Source organism: Temnothorax americanus, unplaced genomic scaffold (genome assembly GCF_048541705.1).
Source record: "Temnothorax americanus isolate GAGA-0224 unplaced genomic scaffold, ASM4854170v1 Scaffold95, whole genome shotgun sequence".
NCBI classification, from domain to species: Eukaryota; Metazoa; Arthropoda; class Insecta; order Hymenoptera; family Formicidae; genus Temnothorax; species Temnothorax americanus.
Window position 1 is genome coordinate 201,538 of NW_027509818.1, and position 12,899 is coordinate 214,436.

The following is a 12,899-nucleotide window of genomic DNA, read 5'->3' on the forward strand; positions in this document are numbered from 1 at the left end:
TAGAATATATCATAGATATATTTATAATTTATTCCTCATTTTTTTTAAATAAATAAATTTTATATTATTCCGAAATTTTTCCTATTATAATTCTGAGTAATGTTCTTTGATTAAAATCACATACTAATCTATATATATATATATATATATATGTATATAATAAGAATTTCCTTTTTAAATATAATAATGAATAGAAAAGTAATATATAATCTAAAAGAAACTGACATAAAGAGATGTTTTCTTAAGATTTAAACGAATTTCATCATTGAATAAACTAAATAACTTTTCATAAATGCAAAATAACAAAAAATGTACAATCTAATATACTATGGTTGAACAAAAATTGTCACTGATCGCTTATACAATATCTCTTTTTCACGGCGATACCTGATATTCACGTCCATATTTACGTTCTAAGTAACATTCTACGGTCCACCAGCAATACTATTACGAGTACTGCTAATCAGAGGATAATTCTTCAAAGCCTCAAGTCAAGACGTCGTGTCTATTCGCACATCTTATTTAACGCGCGTCATCAGAAGCGCGTTTGATCGCATGTTGAATTCATAATAGCACTGCCGAAAGAAAAAAAGAAAACGGAAAACGGGACCGTGAAATCCATCTTGAACGTAAATGGGGGCCCGTTAGAGTCTCAGATTCGTCGACGACGTCGTGTTTTCCGACTATGCCACGCGCCGAACGTTCAGGCGTGGTGCTTTTTCTTTCTAACAGCGCGAATCCCCGGCGCTTACCTTTCTTGATGAGCAAGCTAGTGACCCTCCGTAGCGCCTCGCGAGTGCTGGAGGCGGAGCTGTGCTTACTTTGGCCGAAGTATTTGTTGGGTGTGATGTTCGTGGGCAGAGTCAGCGGCTTCCTCTGGTCTCCGGTGCCCGGTAGTCGCGCGTCATAGGCGTTGTTCAGCCGCTCGAGATGTTCGATCGATGCCGGTCGTGGCTGATTCGCCTTCCTGGTGGGATACCATCCGCGATTTGGGCCTCCCGCCAACCGGAGAAGCTCAGTGCCGATTATGGCCTGCTCCAGACCGGGATTGTTCCGTCGATAGCTAAAAGTGATGCGACGAGATTAGTAAGGCGTGGATAATTCCCTACGTATGAGGAATATCTCAAAAGAAGAGTCCAAATCAATTTTCACAAATAGACTAACAAGGGGACCTCGCGAATCCGAAAATTCTGATTTTGATGAAACTTTACACACATGCAGGAGGAAGGGATAAATAGACATTTTCAGTTGCGGCCCAAAAACGATTCTAAAGGGTGAAATCACCCCTCATAATGGGAGCTTTCCAGCAAGCAACGACACAAGTGTCGTTTTGTCTTTGTTACTCATTGCCAAAAAAAAAAAAGAAAGCTAGAACGACGTTTGTGTCGATTTTTGTCGCTTGCTGGAAAACTCCCATTGTATAGCGACTTTTTGCTTTTTTTATATATATCTCGAAAAGTATTGGAAAATCAAAAATGTTTTATACAAAAGTTTCATGATATTAAAGCACCTCTATTTAACTACATTAATAATATTTTGAAAAAATGATTATAAAAAAAAGGTGGTTGCACCCCTTAAATTTTTGGGCTACAACTAAAAATTTTTTACCACATATAAATATCTTTTCTGATATTTTTCGGGTGAAAACGAAGGTAGTGCCGATGCTCACCCGGTAGCCGTAGTGGGTGCGTACCAGCCAGGTTGTCGCCTCGACTGCGTGGGATTGCCGGCGTGTTGTGGCGTTCTGGGAATGTCGCTGCCTCTGGCGAACACCGGAGTCTCCGGTAGAGAACACGACGTTTGCATACCGGAACCGGTGCCGGTAACGACGCTGCCGCCGGTACCGCCACCGCCGGTACTGCTACCCCCGGAAGAGCACGCCTCCGCCGATGGTGAGTGCCTTTTCGTGAACGGTCGTCGACGAGATGGCCCTGGTAAATCGGTAGGCAGAGTTCTCCGTTCCACGGGCACCTGAGGGGGACAAAAGAAAATTTAATTAATGACAATTAACGTACGTTCTAGAGCGATATACCGAGGAACATAATAATATTCTAATCTTAATTTAATCCCAGAATTATATAAATTAAAGAGATGCTATCGAGATTATTAGAGTTGATTGTATATTCAAAGACATTCCGCGAACGATTTTAAAAAATGAGAAAATATATTTCGGCAAAGTATCTCGCGGAATAAAATAACAGTAGTTATCTAACTTAAATCTTGGAAAAAGTTTCTTTAATTTACTAAACATTTTTATTTCCAAATAAATTTACAGCATTTTTAGAGACAAATTAAAAATAAATTTGATTATTATTCAGACATTTTAATAATTTTTTTCATTTATACGATTATGGAAAAGAAGATAAGAGTTGCCAATTTAGCCAATTAAAAAATATCAAATTTGAAAAAATATTAAAAAATAGTAAAAAACTCATAAAAAAATTTCATGTTGCACGAAATTATCTTTTTATTTTAAAATAATAAAAAAAATATATAATCTGTCCAAAGAAAATATCCACATTTAAATAACGCGAAAGAGAATTCTTTAAAACAAAATATAGTATGAACTTAGATATTCGCAATTCAATTAATCATCTAAAAAACAATTTCGATAAAAACTTTTAAAAATTTCGACAGAAAATTCCCCGAAAACTTTGTATTTCTTGATGGAAAACAATTTCCTGAAAATTTTAAGTTTTCTTATAGCAGATATTTCGAATAATAATTTTAATCTGGAATTTTAATCGGTTACTTTAAATTTTAAACTTTTACACAAATGTGCTATTAATTAAACAGCTATTACCTAAGAAACAACGTAATTTTCTGCGTTAACCGAGAATGTAGAAATAAACTTACAATTATAACTGACACTAATTTACCGCGAGTTCGAATTACCAGAAGGTAATCATACAAGATATTGCAATAATTTTTTACCGAAATTGTTATATGAGCGCAACGGCATTCACGTAAATGATGATTTTTCAACAAAGCTGCGCGCTACTGATAATGCAGTTCGAAAAAAAACATAGTAGAAGAGAAAAAGGAGTACGAGGGTCGGCCCTTCATCAAGGACGTAAGAATCCGCGCTCGACTACGACCAGCAAGACAGATAATTATTGCGCTGTAAATCATTGTTATCGCGCCATTCGAGGACGGCCGGGCGCGGCAATGCTAGAAATTCAGTGGGCGAAAGTTCGCCGCTTCGTCTTGCCTCAACTTTTATTGCGAGACCGCCCGTGGCAATAATTAACAACTAAATGCACCGTGTTTTCGTCATGAAAAATCCGACCTTTCCTAGTCATGCTTGAAGAATGGCAAGCCTAATTTAACGACGCGATAATGTTAATTTTAGAGTGTTTCCTGTAATATTGGCCAGTACTCTTTTCTATAGCGATATCACATTCCGACAAAGAGAAATTCGATTTTAAGTTAAAAATCGGGGAAATGTAATCAAAATTTAAAAACTCCATTAAACTTTTACGAAGGTAAAGTCTCCAGATTCACTAAGAAATCGTCCACCACCAGATTAAGAGCGTTTATATGAGGAACATTTGTATACACGTGAACTACAATTAAGTAACCCGCCGACGATCGTTGATTACTTGAACTACGACGATTAGACAATTAATTAATTAAGATAGGGAAGACAACAAGGAAATGTATCATAGCCGACGGATTAGCCTTGTATCCGATTATTCCGAAAATCCCTTGTCGGGATTCCTTCTTCCCGTAGTTATATTAAAATTACCGCGGCTCACGCTCGACTTCATCCGCCGGCGCGGTGAAAGCTAGCGGAAAGGACGACCGGAGAAAAAGGTGGTCAATATCCCTAATGAAAACTTTACGCAGTTTAGTCAAACTTCTTCGTCTCCCTTGCCCTTATACTCTTTACAGTTCCTCTATCCTCCCCTTCGTTCTCCTCGTATAATCCAAGCAAACTTTTCTCTTTGTCTGCCAAGTAATATGGTACGTTAAGGCATCCCGACGCAAGATTTTTGAATGGGGATACCGAGAGTCGACCGACGGCGTAAATTGCGTTCCTTTAAACTTCAAGACTTGTCGATATTTATTTACATCCTATTGATGAAAATTCCTCTAAACGATGAACATCATCGTTTCGAGGAATTGTCATCAACCAATTGTGTTGGGTCACCTATAACCTGATATAAGACAACCTAACCATCAACCTAACCTAATCTAATCCAGATAAAATAATATAATCTGGAATTTGCGTAAAGATGAGCACGTTAGAAATGAACAACGAACAATAAACGCGAGTGTTCGAATATTTGCATTTACGTTTTGCATTTGATTTTATGTTTACCCTGAATGTTCGGCTATATTCGATCTAAGAAATTCGGCATTCGCGGCCATCGCCGTGCCAAATACGTTAAAATCTTGAACAATACATTGATTATTGTAAATGCAAGTTTCATTGTAATTGTAAGTTTAACTAAAAAAGAGGACGATGGTCATTGAAGGAATGTCAGTGTTGTATAATCCTCGGTTGTGACACAGGGTCAAAGTGATCCCAACCAATTTTCAAACAGCTGCATGCAGTTAAAAAACTAACAGTTTAAGGGGATTCTATAATGGCAGTCGTTACCGACATTTAGTTAAATACATATAACGTTTAATTGGTTTTACGGAATTGCAAAACTCTTTTACAGAATTAAAGTACGCACCAAAATGTAGAGCGCTATAGTCGATTTTATGTAAAAAACGCAAAAAATTAAAATTTTGGGCACACACAGAGCTGTCACTGACGACAATATTTGCTTAACAAAAATACTGCAGTTTATATATACAAAATTAGATACAGGCACTCTAGGGAAAACATGTAAGAACAATATCGTGCAATTAAAACTAAGATTAAAAGCCTAGAAAAAGGGTTATATGTATTTAACTTTTTATATATGCAAATACACATGTAGGTTGATATTGGATGAGCAGTATTGCGTGTAGCGAGATGGTGCAGCAATTGGACAAGGAAAGATATATCGTATAAATATATCGTTAGACAAGGACATATATAGGCCGGTAACATAGAAAATAAATTAGAACGGAATTAAAAATGTTGACATTATCGACATCGAGGAAGTTCGATGGATTCCCCTCTCTCTCCGATTTTGGCGGTATGGTCATGGAGGACCTTGAGACGCATTGTTTGCAATTGCTCAGTTTTCATATTTCCTTTTTCAAAAGATACACGTTGATGACATTTTCGATGCGATTGTTCCTAGATCTGGTATTGACGAGTTACTTAGAGTTTTCAATAGTTATCACACCAGATTAAAATTTACATTTGAAATAGAAAATAATAGTTCTCTAAGTTTTCTTGACACAACAGTGATTCGAGAGGGGACTGTGTTGTTTACGAATTGGTATCGAAAACCCACCTTTTCGGGGCGATACATAAACTATTTTTCGAATCACCCTCTTAAATACAAAATTAATATTATACGTAATCTTGTTGACCGAGCTATTCTTTTATCTGACGTACGTTTTCATAAGTCTAATCTAATCGAAATAAAAAAGATTCTTTCAAATAATTGTTATCCAACAAAATTAATTAACAAGTACATTAACATCAGGCTTAACGAGTTACAGACACGTCATAACAACAATAATAGTTCTAGCAGTAACAATGTAGCCCGGGATCCTCGAAAATTTATCACTATACCGTATATTAAGGGTCTCAGTGACGGTGTTGGCCGTACAATGCGTGATGCAGAATTTAAGGTTCTCCTCACCATTCCGAAAAAGTTGGATTGTATTATTAGAAAGGGGAAGGATACGCTACCGAATCTTAAGCAAACGGAGTTGATATATGAGATTGATTGTGCTAATTGCAACGCTGCATATATTGGTCAAACAAAAAGGCACCTGGAGACACGTGTTAAGGAACATTTCTGTAATATTAGGAAGAATAGTGATAATCATTCTGTGGTTAGTAAGCACCGTCTCACGCATAACCACGATTTCAATTGGCAACAACTAAAAATTTTATATAAGGAGCGACACTTTAAGAAACGAGAAATCTCTGAGATGTTTTTTTTTATTAAAAAATGCGATTGCGCAATCAATCTTCAAAAAGACACAGAAAGTCTGCCCGCGAATTACAACCGTGTGATTGGCGTCACCTAATTTACACTTTTGTTCTGTTCGTTTCCACCTGTGAATACATCTATTTATTTGTTATAATTGTTATGTATCGGTTATTTAGTATGACTTCGTCTGTCACGCTGCGCGCTGTACTGATGTGTTCGCAGTTATGGCTTGCGACGTTTCTTCGTTCTGTGCTACCGTTCTCATTTTTCGTTTTGACGCACAGAATATGTAAGCCTTTCATTTCATTTTACTTTGTACATTATTTATAACTTAACAATTCAATTTTATTCTTACTTTTTATTTTATGACTTCTGAGCGTTTTTATCTTTTTGACTATCGTGAGTTTATTTCACTTTTTTAGCTTTACGTGTGCATGATGTGGTTAGGGCACGATGTCAGCGACGTAATCGATATTTTATACGCGGTTTTTGAGGATGCATAGCTTGATGAATCACTTGAGAAGGACCGAAATTGCGGTTGAAACGTTGTGAATTTTAAATATATTAATTATTTGGCCAGTTGGGTCGAACAAAAACGACTTTTGTTTTGTATTTATTTACTGGCGAAGAAAGCTTCTTATTTTATTCATTATATGATTCATTATATGTATGTCACCACAATAATGGGGCGAACAACTGAATGTATTGCATTCTGTCTACATTGCGCGCGAACTTTCTTTGATGTACATACATACATACCGCCTCCGTATGCAAAACAAATCGCTGACAAATGTTGTGCTCGCATTTGTCATAGTGTACACATCTTTCGAATTTTAATAGCGAACGTTCGTGTTCATTGTTCGTTATTAAAATACCTACTTTAACTCATTAAGGCCCTATATACACGTGCTTTTAAATCCTTATATAACTGTGAAATAGAATAAATCGATATAATTATTATTTGAGTGATCTAAAAAAAAAATTCTACCCATCAAGACAAAATCATTAATTGAATATTTGTCAGTAAAAAGGTAAGAATCACTTTTTTTTACCTGTATTTTAACTTTATATCTTTTTTTTTCAAATATTCCACCCCATCGCCGATAAATTTTCGGAAATTAGAACAACTCTTTTTACCTCTAAATAGCAATGCGGTCTACAAATCTTGATTAGAACCCGAATTACAAGGATTTAAAACAAGAAAGCGCATAGGAGCCTTGTAGGACTTAAGTTAAGAAAAATATTTCTGTATCATATGTATGTCAGTGAAGAATTTCATAATGGATTCGAATGTATCTTTTTCTCGATAAGAACATTTTCGACACATTGCAGATTTTAAAATACATCGAAGATAAAGAAAGGAAAATGTACGAGAAAAAGATAACTTGGTTTTGAGAATATACTACTGTAACGAAATTTTTAAGAATTCTTTTGCTGTACTATCTTTTCTCTACTTCCGAAGTTTTTAATAATATTAGATTTCAGAATTAGAAACAAGATCATCTCGTCTATTCATAGAAGAGAGTAACTTGTTCACACCAAAATTTCTTAGCACACATTCACTAAGGGAGCGTCTGCTCCAATTAAAACGGAATCTCGGCGTCCGCTGAAGTACAAACTTATTCATTTCATTAACATAAGATCGCGTCGAAAGTCCGACTTTCCTCGGCGCGAGTTTGCGTTCATTTTTATTCATACTCAGGTCGAGTCGAGTCGACTCCTATCAAGCGAAAGGAAATCGGCTCGCGACTAGTTCGCATAACGAGTAAACGAAATTGAATCATTTGCTCGCCGGCCAGACCGTCGCGTGTTTCATCTTTTTCCAATTAAGCATGCTTAAAAATCCTCCCCCGTTCTCATTTCATTATTCAGTATACGAAGGTATATATAATTGCAAAGGCGCGTTTCGACAGAAATCTGAATGTAAAGATAAATAAATCGAATGTATATTTGTGTGTAAGCGCAATATAAATTTAAATATTATTCTAATAAATATATTTAAAATTTTATTACATTTTTTAATTTTATTTTTTTTTCATAGCATTATATTTGCGTTTTTTTTAAATAAATCTTTTATTCGTTTTCCTATTATTTACAAAATAATTTTGCGTAAAAATACTATAAAATATACTTGGCGTTTTTTTTAAAACATTTTTAATATGTTTTATTATATTTGTATGTACGCAACAATATAAATTTATACTCTCTCTTCCTTTAAAAATTTTCCGCGCAGCAACTTGTCTTTCGTCCCTCCTCATTCTTGTAATCTTGTAGGACAACCGAAGTTACTTGTTGTCTATCTACTTGAGGTAACTCATTGAACGAAGTTTCGCTGATGCGACGATGTAAGGAACGTGCACGAGCACGCATCACGTGACAAAGGATTGATAGATAACGTTCTTACGTGAAATTATCGCGAGATGGACGTTAATCTTAAAAGTAAAAATTATTTATTGTACATGTAAGATTTATGTATTTATTTATGTATTTATTGTACATATTAATTTCACACAAAACGACTGCAACACTTTATCTCATAACATGATTTTAAACAGTCCTTTTTTCTCAACATACGGAAAGACGAAATATAATAGATTGAAATCTCGCAATAAGAGAAGTTAGCGAATTATTTTCGTGTTATTTAGAGTTTAAGATTGAAAGGATTTTGGGGAATCGAGCTTTTAACAGTATAAGTAAATAGCGAAATCGTGTTGCGTCTTATAGAAGAGCATTCGGCTCGGAGGATCCTCGCGTTCTCGAAATACGTCTCTCGATTCTCATAACGCGATTGAAGGGTATACTCGATCGTAGGGATAATACAAGACGAGGGGGATAAAACGAGAGGAGGGGGGAATCAGTTCGTTCCTCCTTCCTTCTTTTCATCTTTCGAACTGGGATCCCCTTCAAGCTGCGTAAGATATCCGCTTTCTTCCAATACACGACGGGATATAACGCAGAAATAATTTGACTCCGCCGATGAATCTATTCGTAGATTCGCATAATCGATTCGTAGAAGGTCTGGCCTTAACAGCTAGTTTATCTTCTTAAAAATCACATTGCCGAGATATACCGCCTATGTGAGAGAAAATCCGTAATATTTTCTCGTATTTTTTTCATTTTCTACATCGAGTATATGTATATGGATTTTCAGGGACCGTGCCTGAAAGCTTTCGAGTACCTTCTAATGGAATTTCAAGTCGATATTTAGTTTTCAAAGTTGAATATCTTGGTAATTAAGCCGCGAATTAAAATTCTGTTCAAGTAGTTTACCTAAGATTAATTGAGAAATGAGGATCAGCTGTTGATCATTATTCTCTTTTAATGACTCACGGACTTATCGAACAGAAAAATTTTATGGATAAGAAAGATTTAACGTCTGCTTGGAAGGAGCAGACTTTATGCGGTCATTTAAGAGTACCTTGTAGAGAGCTCAACAAAAAAAAAAAGTGTTTTGCAATATATTGCAGCTCGCGCAGATTGAATCCCATTTCGCGCTGCGACAGGATTACAAGAATACACGATGTGATCTCTCCAAGCCTTCGTCTGCAAAAGAGCCCTCTGCATTGAGACCTTTTATACTCGGAAGCTGTTTCAGAGATCGATCAGATCCTACACCTACACTCCTCGAGTATCGGTTCGAACCTTTCATTTTGAACTGCGCTCAAGCATCGGTTTCAAGAACGGATCATTGAAAAAAATTGCCAATATTTGCCGCCATATTACGACCGAATTTCGTACCACCTCGATTCGTCACTCGGTTCTTTTCCTCTGCGTTTTTTTTTTTTTTTACGACAAGCCTCCATTTCCCGATCAACCTCACCAGGGGTGCACGGTACTAACGATACTCTATTCGGCGGGAAAAGGGGATAGGAAAGAGTGCCTCCCATAAGATTCTGCAATTCTGAGATATTCCTTTTCAATTAAGATCCTTTGGATAAATTTTTATCTTTGCAATAAAATATAAACGTATTGCAGAGATATGTCGTACCTTTTCTGGTTTTATTAAAGTTGCAAGTATCAATAGCCAGGAATATCAAGAGAAATCAACCTGGAGTTTGAAATACTATTCTAGCTTGATGTCACTCGCGAATTATTGCAGCGGAAGAAACGTGCACTTCAGCAATGAACGTCCATCATTTCGATGATCGAGAGCACACGACGATACCGCAGAAGGACCTTTCGCGATGACGTATCGGCTCGATCGAGGAATTAAATGGAATTTCATTGGATCTCAGCGGCTTCATCTTTTCACGCATGAATTAATCGCGAATGTAGGATTGAATTAGTTATAAGAATGTTTAATTCTTTTGAATTTAAATTCATTTTGGATGACAGCTATTCTGGTTGATAAATTAAAGATTTTCCTCTAGAAAAAGAAACATTTTGCTTCCTCATAGAAGAAGCTTTGTTTTCGTAAAAAAAATTTTTTTTTAGTTGCTTTTGCCAATGTGTTCAGAATGTTCTAAAACGTTGAAAAATCGCTATTTTAAAAAATGTCGGTATGTGTGTATGTATGTGTTATGTGTGTATGTGTGTATGTGTGTATGTATGTGCCAAATTTACCGAAATTTCTATAACTTCAGAACTAATCAACCAAATCTTAACGAATTATATATGAAATAGGGGTAGAAAAAAAACTGAAGAATATATAGAATTAATAAAAATTGCTAATAATCAAGTGGTTCTTTTTGCTTCGTCAAATTTTTTTACTCAAGAATTAGAAAAATAAAAAAAAAACGGTTTCCAGAAAATCGGTAACAAAAAACTATACACTTTATAATACTCCCCAGAAAATTCTACCCCTATATCATATATAATTCGTTAAGATTTGGTTAATTAGTTCTAGAGTTATAGAAATTTCGGTAAATTTGGCACATACACACATCAGAGTTGAGAGACCTGTATGTAAGACCGTCATCTTAAGACATCACTTCCTCTATGAGGAAGCCAAGTGCAAATTTCTAATTTGCACTATTTTTTTACTTGTTTTACTTTGCGGCCCTCCACATGCAATTATTACATAATAATAAAAATCGATTTTTTAGTATTGTAGATATTTATATGTATGCAAAGATCTCTCACAGCCATTATTAAGACTTGGATTATATCTTTTTATCTCCAGCTTTGCCATTGTATGTGTAAAAATATTTCTTCTCTCTGTCCCTCCTCCCCCCTTTTCTCTCTTTTATGTGAGGTGTCGAAATTTGTCGCTTTCGTGATAACATTCTCCATGAATAAATGTAAAATAAAAGAAACAAACGGATAGTATGCAAAATGTTGCTGCAACGTTCGCGACAAAAATTGCAGGACGATGATCGATCACAGGGCAAAAAAAATTTTTAAACGTCGGGAACAGAATAAATCTGTTTGACATGCATTTGAAGTTGAGGGCAGGGAAGCAAGTTAGAAGATGTGTTGTCACGAAGTATTCCAGAAGGAATCGACCGTGCGCTCGCTTGCGCTGATGCATATTTGAATATGTAACGAGTCTAAACTCGGTTGCGTATCACGAATGTTTCTCCGCGACAGCTGCGTTTATATTTCGCATACGTGATTCGTTACTTCAAGATGTATGACGAAGTACAAAGTCTTTGCCGCGAAGTCTACACGCGGCGCTTTAAGCAAATTGCAACAAACCAGATTAACAGCAAATTTGAAAAGCGTGCTAAACTCTTATAAGATATACGCTGAAATGTATTTTACTGAGAAAATATCAAGACAATTGCAACTTTTTGATATTTTATATTATCAGTAGATGTAATCAAATCGAATTACAATTCTAAAGAGTCAAAAGAGTTTCAAATTAAATGCAAGATACAATTTAATTGCTGTATGCTTTGAATTCTAATCTTAGTTCGTGGCATTCTTTCTGTCATTTATACCTAAGTAAAAAATAAGTAATTAGATAGCTATATAAGTAACTAGATCCCAGTAATGTGTAAAATATTTTGGAGGCCAAAATGTCAATATGTATTTAAAAATCCGAATCAAATCCAATAATTAAGGTTTACTTTTTAAAATTCGAGTAGATAATATTCATAGGAAACAATATTTCATACATTGTACTTGCAAAGTAATCAATCGCGACTAGTTAGTTCCGAATTTTAGAATAAGTACCTGCAATGTAGGATTCGAAATGTACTTGTAAGTAGGTTTTATAGTAAAGAATTGAATCTTTCATAAATAGTACTCTCTAACTCTAAGAATAAAGTTATTAGTTTAAAAAATATAATAATTTTAAATAACTTTTTTCTATATTTTAAATCATATTTTTATTATATTTAATTTCAACAATTAATTATCTAATATTTGTAATTATCAAAAAATAATAAGATAACTGTCGCGTTTTATTCAAGCGTTTTAATTCAAAGGAACGTAAAGTTTTTTGTAAAGTACTCATAAAAGATTCGATATTTACCCAGGTTCGGATCCCCTTGGAAGTAATAGATTGTTTTTCGAGATATTCATACAAGGTTCGAATCCATTTCGTCTAGGTTCAACTTGAAAGTACTGCTTTTATTTTTCGAAGTAATCACAGAGAGTTTGAAACTACGCTAACACATTAAACCTACTTGTAAGATACGTAGTCCCATCGTTAATGATTAATCCTTAAAGTATATACGCTTTTTCGGTACCTTCTAAGTGTATACGTGGTTCTGTTACATTCAACGCTATTTTTCCCTACCTCAAAGTATTTTAAATAATCTAAAAAAATTGACGAAACATCATCACGAAACATGTCTGCATTGTAGTTAACGATTTTATAGTCATTTTGATATATAAACATCGTTTATTTAATATCTTCTAACAGACTGCAAGTTTTACAGTTACGAGCAGATATCACATTGG

At 35.1% G+C, this 12,899-nt stretch overlaps 1 protein-coding gene across 4 annotated transcripts in view; it reads right to left on the reverse strand.

Moving 5' to 3' along the window:
- LOC143908434 (uncharacterized) overlaps positions 1 to 12,899 on the reverse strand; it is a 279,285-nt gene that overhangs the window by 43,332 nt on the left and 223,054 nt on the right. For 3 of the 4 annotated variants that reach the window (XM_077426096.1, XM_077426097.1, XM_077426095.1), the window contains 2 exons: positions 1,670 to 1,971; positions 753 to 1,063 (listed from right to left, as the gene is read on the reverse strand). In XM_077426096.1, the coding sequence (XP_077282222.1) occupies positions 753 to 1,063; positions 1,670 to 1,971 (613 nt within the window). The remainder of the gene's footprint in view (positions 1 to 752; positions 1,064 to 1,669; positions 1,972 to 12,899) is intronic. The other variant, XM_077426098.1, reaches the window with a different exon arrangement.